This window comes from Ictidomys tridecemlineatus, chromosome 5 (assembly GCF_052094955.1).
Source record: "Ictidomys tridecemlineatus isolate mIctTri1 chromosome 5, mIctTri1.hap1, whole genome shotgun sequence".
Classification (NCBI taxonomy): Eukaryota; Metazoa; Chordata; class Mammalia; order Rodentia; family Sciuridae; genus Ictidomys; species Ictidomys tridecemlineatus.
In genome coordinates this window covers 133597657-133611507 of record NC_135481.1, presented here as the reverse complement: position 1 = coordinate 133611507, position 13851 = coordinate 133597657, and the positions used below count along the sequence as shown (strand labels likewise).

The 13851-nt window shown below is 38.9% G+C and overlaps 1 protein-coding gene across 2 annotated transcripts in view; it reads left to right on the top strand.

Annotated features, from left to right (window-relative positions):
- Sh3gl3 (SH3 domain containing GRB2 like 3, endophilin A3) overlaps nt 1–13851 on the top strand; it is a 124404-nt gene that overhangs the window by 90647 nt on the left and 19906 nt on the right. For both annotated transcript variants that reach the window (XM_005320197.4, XM_005320198.4), the window contains 2 exons: nt 7296–7399; nt 8805–8911. In XM_005320197.4, coding sequence (XP_005320254.1) covers nt 7296–7399; nt 8805–8911 — 211 coding nt within the window. The remainder of the gene's footprint in view (nt 1–7295; nt 7400–8804; nt 8912–13851) is intronic.

Here is a 13851-nt window from a genome sequence, read left to right as displayed (position 1 = left end):
ATCTTTCTCTTTTGGGGGTTAGAACCAGAAGAGTCTTTCTCATGTCCAGCTGATCTGGCTGTTCCTCTCCTCTTACCAGGAAAGGTACAGAAAATCTCCTTCGGTTCACTCCTTGTATCTGACGTGCTAGTGCTGACGTTGCCTGGTGGTTAGGGGACAAACTATGGATGTGATCTGTTAGGGGAAAGGAAAAGTACTAATATATGGAGGGGTAGGGCAATGATTGAACCTTTGGCCCTGTCTTTACCCCCATCTCCACTGGCTAAGGCCAGTGGTTCTGCAGCCTGTGGGACTCTGGCCTCTTGCTCCCTCTTCATCACTAACCTCACATCCAGCCTTTGTCACTCAGTCTCTTTAACCATGTCTGCTTCCTTTCATGGTGGGAAGCTGTGCTTCTGGAAGGCTGGATTTTCTCCTAGGAAATTATCTTGGCACTAACTAAAGTTGCCAAGGACCTGTCTAATTATCAGGCTAAATATAGGAGATCACAAATCCTGCCAATGCCTGATGGGTTCAAAGGTGACTCCACCTAACATAGTACCTGCTGGAGATAGGTGCACAGACTCTGTCAAAAAAACATGCCTCAGGAGGAACAGAGTGGCAGGCTGCATAGGCCTGTCTTTTAGACACAGATGGGAGATGCTTATATTATTAGGGGTTAGAGATTTGGGGATATCCATCATAGTATTCACCATTTTGAGTTCTGACTTATTGAGAGTCAGACACGTCTTAATTGATGAAAATACCAATAATTAATAAAATGCAGACTTGTGGTCACCTGTGTTGGAGGATATAGCATGACCCCAAAGTCCCAAAGAATCACTTTCTACTCTTTGCGTCCTCAGTTGATGGAAGCCAGCCCTGGAACAGAGCCAACCTGACCCTCATTCAGACACAATCTGAGATGCTGAAACTGGGCAAGTAGCCCTCACTGGGCCTCTGGCCATGTGGAGCCTGTTTTTGAGGCAGAGCAAGCCATCCTGCTAACGAGAACACTCCCCAATCTAATCCATAGGGGGAGGAGAAAAGAAAGGCTGAAAAGAGGGCTTAGAAGTATTTATTCCAAAGAAAGTAAATAAGCTAAGTACATAGTGTGAAGGGAAACCACTTGAGATGGTGTGCTTGGTGCTACCTGCCCATGTTTACCTGGCACTAGAAATTCAAAGGCTCAAATCTCATTCCAGGGAGCAGCCAGTGCCTTTCTTCTTCAACCCTCGTGTCTTAACAATCCTGGCTAAGAAATAACAAAATCTTCACCAGAGAATGCCTAAAAAAAATTGCTTGCCAGATCTCTGCCTGATGTGGGAAGAGCTCTGATTGTAATTAATAGACTTGATCTTTCCTGGGCCACCAAATGCAGATCTTTCTAGGACTTTCTGGCTTACAGGCCATTTGTCAGGAATTCCAGGGTGTGGTCACTTCTCTGTCTTCACATGTGCATTCTCCCAACTGAGGAACGGGAGCCAAACAAGGATTACATACCAGCCCCCTACTCAGAGGATAAGGCTTTCTGAAAAGCCTTGTTGGAAGAAGCAACTTGGGCCTGGACCAATGGATGTCCAGCTAGCTAGACCTCGGAACCACTCACAGGAGAACAAGTTGCACAGAGCAGAAAGCCAGATGACACATGATATCTTGGCATCTTCACCAACCCACTTTCTTAAAGAATACAGAACCCAGATCCAGGGCCCTACTGCCTTTTAGTGCAGTGTCCAAAAGTCTGGTTAGCAGGGCCAAGCAGATGCCAGGCTTCCAGGCTCAACAGTATCATTTCTCCACCTTTGCTGTGGAAAGGAGGGGATAGTGCAGAGACCTGAAGTGTTCATTCCAATGTTTCTAAGCAAAAGTTCTATCTATTTTCTTATCTAATTTTTTTGCCAGAATTGGGAATGGGAAAATGAAGAAGAGTATCCTTTGCACTCCTTATTGCAGCCACTGATTAAGAACTGAATAAGAAACCTTGAGCATCATTTCACTTCTGGTTTGAGACCAAATAGCTTCACTGTTCTATAGGTGGTGATACAAGCTAGCGGGTGTTTTGATCCTCTGGCTTTCAAGCGCCAGGCCTATGACTGAATCCTTTTGTTGTGCCAGGCTTGGCAGGGTCCCCTGAGATGCCTAGAGTAGCTGTCCCCGAAGAGAATGGCCATTGTGCCTGCCACCACTGATTTTTGGGGTTGTAGGAAAATCAGCAAGGTGACTCTGAGCCTTCATTGCATTTCTTGGGAATGATGAATCCCTCGAGGGCTTGTTAACACACTGTCTCTTATTCTGTTTTTGCAAAGAATTTTATTCCTTACAAGTTGACATTATCAAATGTAGATCATTGACCTTAAGCAGAAACTGGAGATATTGTATAGATGTCTACTTCAGCCCAGTGAAGCCAGAGCCCTGCACTATCCACTAACTGTTTTGGTACAAATCCCCTGGAGCTGGGGGTCCTTCATCCATGGGTTCCCTTAGGTTCTTTTCACTGGTCTAGAGTAGCATTCTCCCAAATTAATTCCATGAGCTGTTAGCATGTTGCGTTAATACTCTCTCTTTTATGGTTAAATAAATTTGAGAAACCTTGGGTTAAAAAACTAAACAACAGTTTTTTATCCCAAGACTCTCTAGACTGTATAGGATAATATGAAAGATTAATCTCTGAGCAACATCTAAGAGAGGATATTATTGGCAATTTGCCAAACTAGTTGACTAGAACTGCACTGCATTATTATAGTTATTGACATTTCAGGAATGGAATAAGATGCATCTTTCCTGGGCCACCAGGAAGTACTGGGCCAGCAGAAAGTATACCCAGCAAAAAAGTAAGAGACCTGGTTCTGGTTCTGGCTTTATTTCTTCTTGTGCATATGCCCTGGGAAAGTTGCTTTCACTTGACAAATATCAAGCAACTGAGCAACTGCATTTGAGAAGTTCTTTTGACGTATAAAGTGGAGAATGAAAATATATTATTAATTTAATTGCCTTATTCAAGCTTTGTTCAGAAACTCTGAATAAAGACTTTGAATCCATTGAAAAAGACACCTATTATGACCAGACTGCAAAATTCACAAGAAAATTTCTTTTGGCTTCTCTGACAAATCCAAAAAGAGATAAAGTGTGTGATATGATAGAATAAGGAAAATGAAGATGACTTTCATGGGAAGTATGTCATTTCATTTGTGAGAGAAGATGGCTTAATCTGCATAACTTTCCTATGTACATGAATGAATTCACCACAGTGAATCCCACCATTTTGTACATCCACAAGACTGGGGCAATAATTAGAATGAGATATATTCCATCCATGTATAATTTTATCAAAATGGACTATATTGTCATGCATAACTAAAAATAACCAATAAAAAAAGAAGAAGAGGGCTTGTTACCTCCTAAAGATGTGCATTTCTTTTCTCATTCTTGCTGAGCACACTGGGGATCCCAGGCACCTGGGTAGAGCATCACCCATTCACATCATGGTTCTCTGTGTTGTCACCATAGCCTTCAGAGGATGCCTCTCTCTGCCTTGGCTGTCAACCAGTCTGAGGAGGAGGGGTCACATCCTTTCCTTCTTTAACCTCAGATTCCATGTTACTTTTTTAGAGAATTGACTTAGAAAGCCCTACTCTGGGCTGTAGTCTTTGGAGCCCTTCTTCTTTGGGGTAAGCCCGAGCCCTTTGAAGTTGGTCCACAAGACCAGACAATGGTTCCGATACCACCCAAGTGTCCCTAAGGTTTCCACTGCTAGTAACACTAGGAATGTTTAGTGCTTTTGATCCACTGTAGTTAGAGACATCTCTGACCTGCCTCCATCTCCAGGGTCAGGTAATTCCAACAGCCTCATATACTGGTCAGCCATTGGCTTGCAGCTTGAGAGAGAATTAAATACATCCATAAGTGGTACATTAATTGATATGCTATGTGCATGGGAGAGAAATGAAGTCCATCTCACCCATCTGGAAAGAGAGTGAGGTGCCATGGGGTAAAGCTGAAGCATCAGTGAAGTCCTCAGGCCCAGCCACAGAAGACTCATTACCTGGTGAATTTGGTTGGCAGCTCTTCCAAACCCTCCCCCACCCCAAACAGGGGACCCTGACCTGCACTAATCCCATTGTTAGCATTTTGTTAGTTTGGGAATAGGCCAAAGCAGCTCTGTATTAGGATCACAGACATGATGACTTAAAGGACCACAAATTTCTTATATCTTGGAGGTTGTAAGTCCTATGATCAACGTTTTGGTAAGGCTGCCTTCCTTCTGGAGGTTCCAGAAAGGAATCTATTTCCTTTCTTTTCCCAGCTATTAGAGACTATCTGCATTCCTTGGCTCCTTGACTTATTTTCTCCATCTTCAGAGCTAGCAGCAGCCTAGACATGGTGGCACATATGTGTAATCCCAGCTATTTGGGGGGTTGAGGCAGGAGGATGGGAAGTTCCAGGCCAGCCTAGACAACTAGCAATACCCTGTTCAAAATAAAAAATAAGAAAGGCTGGGGATCTAGCTCAGTGGGATAGAGTACCCCTGGGTTCAACCCCCAGTATATGCAAAATAAATAAATAAACAAATAAATAAAAGCAGAGTATCTTTAAATCTCTTGTTCTGACCTCTGCTTTTATTGTCATGTCTTCTGCTATGACTCTAACCCTCCTATGTACCTTTTAAAAAGGACCCTTGTAATTATATACCAATAATTCAAGATATTCTCCCCATCTCAAGATGCTTAATTTAATTATATCTGCAGAGTTCCATTGGCTATGCAAACTTATTCATAAATTTGGGGGTTTAGGCCTGGGACTTCTTGTGGGACAGTATTCTGTCACAAGTTTCCTCTGGTTTTATCGTTCCATGAATCTCCCAGATATCTTTGCGGTCCTCTCACTCCATGCATTTGTCAGCCACCACTGCCTGTGCCTGGCCTGTGCCTCCTTAATTTCTAGCCTAATGATGAAGTCTGTTTGAATTGTGAGTTTTTCAAAGTAGGCATCTGAACTGGGTGTGAGAGAAGACAGCTGTTTCTCGGGTATTTGTATTCCTTTGAATGTCAGGTAAACTTTTCCATATGGTGAGGTCACATTTTGTTCTTGAGGTCCCAGCCTGCAAATGGAATTAAGCGTCCATATACCTGAGGCAGATCCAAATTGAGTGGTGTGTGGCCACTGGAGGAAATGCTTAACTTTCTACCTAAGTTTTGGTTCTTAGATGGCCTGGGTTTATTGCTCTATCTTGTTATTTCTTGTTCAGGTATTTAATTCTGATTGCAGCTTTGGACAGTTACAGAAGAATAATCCACTTGTGGCATCGCATGTCTTGCACTTAGCATGTACTATGTGCAGGCATTGAGTAGCACTGCTGTTACCTCTTGAGCTTTAAGGGGCTCTGACATTCACTGTCTTCCCAAAGTCAGCCTCAAATGCATTTCTTGATTATATTATAATCATGCATTTTAGCCACTTCAGAGAGAATAGCTGGTAATTTGCAGACCCCGCCCTTTACCAACCCTACATATGTTTCAAGGAATATTCATTTAGCTTTTCCACTCTTCCTTTAAAAATTCTAAAACACCAAACATATTTCAAAGTGGGGCATAAATTAGGACATATTAATTTTACTAAAGACAGAGAGGTGTGGCACAGATTTTTACCAAACATACAACTTGAGCACTCTAAGGAAGAAAAATTCTTTTGTAGCAAATTCTGCCATGATCCTGTTAGGCCATGGTGCCGGACTTATTCAAAAGTATGTGAAAAAGCCAAAGAGATGAAATTTAAGAAATCCTTAGGATTTCGTTGGGGCCAGGCTGTCTTTGTTTTGTTTATTGGGTTTTTAGAAATTTAAGGCTAGGCTTGCTGCTTTTCCAGCCACAGAGCATGGTAAAGTGAATGTAACACCAGGGGATTTCCTTATTCAAATGCCAATCACATTTTGGCACAAGTAGAATTCCATGCGTACCTTTTTCTTTTTCTTTTTTTTTTTTTTTTTTTGGACTGGGGATTGGACTCAGGGATGCTCTCTGCCACTGAGCTGCATCCCTTGCTCTTTTTATTTTTTATTTTAAGACAGTGTCTTACTAAATGCTGATGCTGACCTCTAACTCGGGATCCTTCTGCCTCAGCCTCCCAAGTTGCTGAGATTACAGGTGTGTGCTATCATATCTAGATGTATTCCATATATATCTTAAATGCATATTGAGCCCATGTTTAAAGTGGTATAAATGGTTTAAGAAAATTTATAGAGTAGGCAGCAAAAGAATAGTCTGCATCAACACATGGAAACACCTTGGATCTTTGAAAACATGTAAGTCCATGACTGTTTACATGGGGTGAGAATGTATGAATGAATAAGCAGGCAGATTTTTCCCCAAAGCTGGTTAGAAAGTGATATATGAGAATGATGCCTGAGCTTTGGGGAAAATGCGGTAGAGCAATGTTGATTTGTGACTCTGTCCAGATTTGGAGTTCATGGGATTTATGCTGGGAGGTATCACTTCTGCCTTCTGGGACTTGCCTCTGAGGCTTCCTGAAATACATTTTATTAATCTTTACTTCTTAAAGCAGTTCCTTAACCTTGTTGGGTAGCAGGAAAGCTCTTGGGCCCTCTCAATATTGCTCTTCCCTCAAATTACACACCTCCAGGTCTTCCGGACTTTGCTCACAAGACAAAGCTTTGTTTGTTTGCTTGTTTAAGCATCCATTGTAAGTTGGCCACTAACTTGTGTTGATTTGTGGGAAAGAGATACACCGGAATCTTTGTAGTTCATTCTTTTCTACTGTGTGTTTCAGGGAAAATATTTTCTGCTGGTAGCAATAAAATACATAGGAGGATTCTTTGCTGTGCAGCACATGTTGCTTTTGGGCACTCCTTTCTTATCTGAGAACAGCTTAATTTACTTACTTTCTGGGGTTTGCTTAGCTAGAAAGTGCCCATAGAGACACTTCACAAAGTTTCTTTACTAGGTGTTGTGGCTTCACTTACCATTGGAAAAGCTTCCTTTCTCCATTTTCAGATCAGTGAACTATAAGCATAAAAATGTCCATAGAATATCAACACCTAATTGGAAAACAAAGCATATTATTGAATTACATTAAATTCATAATCACAAATAAATGTGAACATGTTTTTCCAGCATCTACATCTCTATACCACGGCTGTATGGTTATTATGCAGGGCTCCAAGATGGAATGAAATGAAATGGACCAGAGCCAAGGCAGACGTTGGGCTTCCCCGCAAAGCTGGGTCTTTGTTGCTGGGCACCTCTCTCTGGACATTACATGGGCTCTGGCCTCCATGGAGTAATTTTGCACTTCTGCTGCAGGTAGAGCAAGTCAGCCAGTTGGCCGTGTTTATAGAGGCAGCTTTAGACTATCACAAACAGTCCACAGAGATTCTGCAGGAGCTGCAGAGCAAGCTACAGATGCGGTAAGGTCCTTTACCTTTCTTATAGCCAGGGGCTGCAGAGTTAAGTCAATTGAAATCAATCTCTGACTCTTTATCTCCCCTTCCCTCTGCCCCATTCTATGCTGAAATTTCTTTAGTTGGCTTTCATGGTTAGGTATGGATGGGACAGAAAACTAATGTGTGACTTTGGACAATAAGTCAGAACTGGGAAAAGAGATCTGATAGCTTTTCTCCTTTTTCTTTTCATTAAAGCCCCCTTTCTGTCCGCTGTGTTTAGGGCAATCAAACAAAGGGTTCCCTTGCCCACTTGGAGGTTGACCCTTGCAGAGCTATCTGCTTCCTTGCCAACTTGCTGAGCTTTGCTCTCCACTTTTAAGCTGGCAGTAGCCATGGTGTATACTCTCTTCCCAACACCTAGGGGCATGCAGAGAAGAATGGGATGATTCAGAAAATATGTCAATATCCATACAAAAGATATATTTATACTTCACTAGTACAAATACCAGGCTGAGCTGGGCGGGGTGGTGCACACCTAAAATCCCAGTGGCTTGGAAGGCTGAGGCAGGAGGATCTTGAGTTCAAAGCCAGCCTCAGCAAAAGTGAGGCACTGTGAAACTCAGTGAGACCTTATCTCTAAATAAAATACAAAATAGGGCTGGGGATGTGGCTCAGTGGTCAAGTGGCCCTGAATTCAATCCCTGGTACCAAATATACAAAAAACAAACAAACAAAAAAAAACCAGACTGTATTCATAAGATTGACATGAAAAGCAATTTCAGCATATTCTGAAAGATGAAAGAAATATTGAGATTTGTGCCTTATGGTTTTATGATCGACATAGTCTATATTTTTGAAAATTAGTAATAACATCTATAATATGCACAGCAATCCCACTAATTAAAATGTTGGGCTAAAAATACAATTAATACCCTATGTTTTGAACAAATTTGATAACAGAAAATTGTTTTACACAGCATTATGGCAATGGCAAAAACAAATCTGGAGAGATTTTCTCTCAATTCAATGTCCTGATTCTAGAAGGATATGTGTCCAGTCCCTGAAGCATCCACTAGATATTCATCTAGCTCTTATAAGAGTATATTTTCACAATTTTCTAACAGAGGGGAATGAAGAAGGCAGCTAGTGTGGTTGAGGGGCCACTTGCTAAATGCCTCTGGGACTTATGAGGCTAAATGGTCTTCAAGATGAATTTCACTGAGAAGCTCACATAGATAGTTGGAAAACTTCATTTAGGATGTGAATTCTGTCCCTTAGGGCTATTAAGGAATCAGTGTGTAAAATCCGTCACCTCCCTGGTCACTCATGTAACCTAGGTTTGCATACTCATCAGGGCTTAGTGAAGGTGTGTTTGAAAGCTCTGCTATCTTTATCAGATGCCTGACTCAGATTCCAATGTGTGTTACAGAATTATGGCTGCATCCAATATCCCTAAAAGAGAATATAAGCCAAGACCTGTGAAAAGGAGTACTAGTGAGTTCAATGGGGTTTCCACTTCTGCAGCAAAGTCGGCAGGTACGTTAACCTCTCTCAATGTATGAAGTGTGCCCCTCAGTAAGGCTTCTTCTAGAAACATTGATCTGCTTCTTGTTGTGAGGTCTATCCATGCAAAAACCCTAACATTCTGAATTCCTTCGCTGATTTGGTGAAATTCTTTCCCCCAACAATGTCCCTTTTCCCTATTTCAAATACTCACCGATTTTGAAAATGAACACCAGGAAGAATTCCATCACTTTACTAAAACCTCCATATATGGCAATTAGATAAACCCTTGATCTTAGGACCATTGTTGCTACATTATCCTTATGTTTTTAACTTTCAAAGTATTTTACTAATTTTTAAAGTTTTTTATTGTTGAGCACTTGGTATATGCTGGGCTCTGTCTTAAGTGCTGCATTCTTCATTTTTAATGACAAATGACACATAAATATAATCTTGAGCAAAGTGATCAAACTGAGGGGAAAAAATCAGATGGTATAAAAATTCTGTTGTCTCTTGTGATTGCCCATCCCAACCCAATCTCCTCCTTAGATATAGCCACTGTTAACCTTTTGGTATGAATACTCTCATATGTATTTATGTACATATACATACACACACAGTTTTAAGATTTTTTTCTGTTTATAAATGTAACATTAGCTTAGGCATATTGTTACGCAGTTTGATTTTTAAAATATTACTATTTCTTGGAGTTATTTTCATACCTTGCATATAGATCTATCACTTTTTAATGAGTTCATAGTTTTTTATTATACATACACTATATCCCTATTAATTAACCTAGTTTTTTAAAAATTTACTAATATGAATACCTTTTATCTTCCTCCATATTCTGATAAGCAAGTCTTTCTAGGAAATGAAATTGCTGATTTAGGCTCATTGCTGTGTTATGCACATTTTAAGTGACAGTAGATAATTGCCTAAATTACCTACATGACCTTTACTATTCGAATACCTGCTTCCTAATGCCCATGTAATTACACTTCCATTTCTTCTGAGCACTCAAGAATTAAAAAATGGCATTCAATTTTAGCTTGTCTTTCCATAATTACAAGTGAGATTGAATATTTTTTCTCTAATTCATCATTTGTTTTCCTTATGTCTGAATTACTTATGTCATTTTTTTAGGTAGTTTATGTTAGTGATTTGTATGGATTCTTTAATATTTACAATTTTTTTCCTCTTTGTCACTTATCTTTAAATCTTGTTTATGAAGTGTTTTATCTATTTATTGGTTTTGTTGCTGTGATTTGCTTTGTTCATTTTTTTGAGTATACAGAAGCTCTATTTTGATGTAGTCAAATTTATCAATATTTTTACTTATGATTTTTACATTTTGTGTATACTTATGATTTTTGCATTTTATGCCATTGAGAAAAGTCTTTCTGACACCAAAGTTATTCTGCTGTAGTTTTCTGTGACTTAAAATCTCCTCTAGATACTTAAATGCTAATCATTTGGATTTTACTTTTGTAAATTAAAATAAACTGCTAAACTATCAGAATGGCTGTGTGAGTTTGCATTCCCACCAGCCATGTATGAGTGATCCAGTTATTTCACATGCATACCAGCATTTGGGGTTGTCACCATTTTTAATTGTAGTTCCTTTGACTAATGATGTTGAACATTTCTTCATTTGCTTATTTGCCATTTGAAGGTCCCCTTTCACTAAAGTGAAATTTCTTTTCATATCTTTGCCTGTTTTCTACTTAGATTATTTGTATTTTTACTGTTGAGATTTGAGAATTCTCTCTACATTCTAAATGTAGTGGTTTTTTTGGTTATGAAAGTGGTTTGCAAATATATTCCTTCACTCTGTAGCTTATGTTTTATTATCTTAACAGGGTTTTTCACAGATCAAAAGTTTTTAATTTGGATGAAATCCAAGTTATCCATTTCTTCTGCTATTTGTTCTTGATATGAAACTAAGAATTCTTTGCCTTGCTTAGTGTAAGATCTTCTCCTATGTTTTTTTCTCAAATTCATGACCGATTTTGAGGTAGGATTTGTATGTGAGATGTGGCTTGAGGTTCATTTATTCTGTTGTTGGGTGTCTGGTTGTTCTTCCATAGCACACCCAATCTAGAAAAGCATCAGTCTGAATTTTCTTCCACCACTACACTCCCTTTAAAGTTTCTTTTTTTTTAATGAAAAATAGCAATTCTCAGGGGTTGGGGCTGTGGCTCAGTGGTAGAGTGCTTGCCTCGCATGTGTGAGGCACTAGGTTCGATCCTCAGCACCACATAAAAATAAGTGAAGATACTCTGTGTTCATATACAACTAAATTAAAAAAATAACAAAAATAACAATTCTCAGAATAATATGTACATGTAGTTTTTAAAATAAAATGGTTCCACAAAGCTTCTATTTATGAAAATCAGTAGTCTCCCTCTCTACTCCTCTGCCAAGGCTTTTATTTCCACTCTCAGAGGAAACCACCTTCAACTCTCCACTGTTTGGTATTTAACTCCATTGTTCTAAACAAAATGTTATTTGCTGATTTTTCATTTTTGGGTCACAAATAATGATTTCCTACTAAAGAAGATAAGCATTCAACTTGCTCTCCTTTGGTCTCCCATATACACCCCCTCTTCCAGCTTACTTAAAATCACCATTTTTGTCAAATAAATATTTATTACATAATGATCATTTTCATCATGCAGAAGTATTAAAATCCACCTCTCTCATTTCCCCTGCTGTTATTTTACATGCAGTTGCTGCTATCTCTGAATGAAAACCTGGGCAGTCCCCAGGACTTTTCTGATTATATCTAGGTCACACGAGTTCTCCAGTCACTTCACTGTATAAGTGAAAGTTTGCACAGTGGCCCAATTGCTAAGACCTGTATAGTAACCAAAGTTAAAATCTCCAATATACTATTTCAGTGGCAAGCTAGATATCAGGGCAGGGATGTTATTAGGCTTCTTTGTTTCATCTATCCCTTCTGTTCTTGAATCTCTAGAGAACTTCATGCTCTTTGAGGGCACTTTTAAATAAATCTCCCTCCTACCCTAACCTCTCTCTTTCTCTCAGAAGAATATGCAAATTCCAGCTCCTCCGTGCTCTCTCCATAACTTCTCTGAATTTTTTTTCTAATCTTTGTTACGTGATCTGGTTGTGCCACAGGTGTGAGTTAGGGTTAAGAGTAATAAAAACGTTTCCCCCATCACTTCTGTTTGTTTCAAGTTCTCAGGGTGATCTTCTGCACACCAAGCTTTAAAAACAGTTCTGAAGCCTCAGCCCAAACCTCCATTTTTATGTTCTGTAACAATGACTACAATGCCATGTGCATAAAAATAATATGCACAGCATCATTACTGAGGGACTAGGGCTCTACTTTCATTCTTTTTTTTGGTTAAATTTTTTATTGTAGCTTTATGGTTCTACATAGTAGTTGGGTTCCTCCTAACAAACTCATACATACATGAAAATTGGTTTCATATCAAAAGTTTTAACATACATAATTTTTTCTGTATTTTTTTATTGGTTGTTCACAACATTACAAAGCTCTTGATATATCATATTTCATACATTAGATTGAAGTGGGACCCTCATTGCTATACAAAATTACATATAAGAGGTTGTGAGGGGAATGGGAAAATAAACAAGGAGAGAAATGAATTACAGTAGATGGGGTAGAGAGAGAAGATGTGAGGGGAGGGGAGGGGGGATAGTAGGGGATAGGAAAGGTAGCAGAATACAACAATTTCATAATCTACTTTCATTCTTATTCGACTTCCTGCTTCTTGTCATAGCTTTCTAAGTCTTGACATCAGGTCCTGTTAATCCTCTAACTTTGGTCTTCTTTTTCAGTCAAATCTGGGTTGGCTATTCTAGTTCCTTTGCATTTTTTTGAGAATTTTAAGATCATCTTTTCAATTTTTTTAAAGCACATTTGAATTTTGATTTGTATTGGGTTGACTCTCTGATCCCTTAAGAAAAAATCAGTAGTTTAACAATATTGAATGTTCCAATCTTGAACACTTTGGCCTTTATTATTTTATCGCTTCTGCTTGCTTTGAGTTTAATTTGCTCTTTTTCTGTTCCAGGATACCACCTAACATTTAGTAGTTTGTCACATTAGGCCCCTCTTGTCTGTGACAATTTCTAAGACTTTCTTGGTTTTAAAGGAGCTTGACCATTTGGGAGAGTACTATTCAGGGATTTTGAGGTTGATTTAGTGTTATTCATGGGCTGAATGAGATTGTGAGTCTGGGTTCCTCACCACAGTGTATCAGGCTGTCTAGGTGACTGAGCACTGTGGATGCCCATCTGGATCAGCTGGCTGAAGCTTCTCCTTTTCTTCTCTAAGGAAAAGTTTTAAATTACAGATGCGATATTTTAAAAATAGATACAGGGATATCAATGTTACCAGGTTCTTGAGAGAGTTTGTCTCTTTCAAGGAATTTGTCCATAAACCTTAAGTTGTCAGTTAGGCATAAAGTTCTTCCAGTTATTCTCTTATTATCCTTTTAAGATATGCAGAATTTGTGGAGGTGTCACCTCTCTCATCCATTGCTGATACTGCTTATTGGTAGTTTCTTTCCTTTTTTCTTAATCATCTCATTTTGGCTATGAATTTCTTAATTTTCCATTTTTTTGTCAGTGTTTTTTCTCTCATGTTTACTATATTCCGTTTTGGTTCCACTTTGATCTTTATTATTTCATTGCTTCTGCTTACTTTGGGTTTAATTTGCTCTTTTTCTAGTTTCTTATAATAGACACTAAGGTCTTTGAGTCTGTTCTTCTTTTCTAATAATCGTATGCTATCAATTCCCCTCTGAGTACTACTTTAGTTGTATCTCATGATTCAGATATGTTGTGGTTTTATTTTCATTCTCTTTGAAACCCTTTCTAATTTTATTTTTCAAAGTCTCTTTAACCTATGATTTCTTTTGAAGTATTTCATTTCCACATATGTGGTCTTTTTCAGATATCTTTCTGTTTGAGACTTC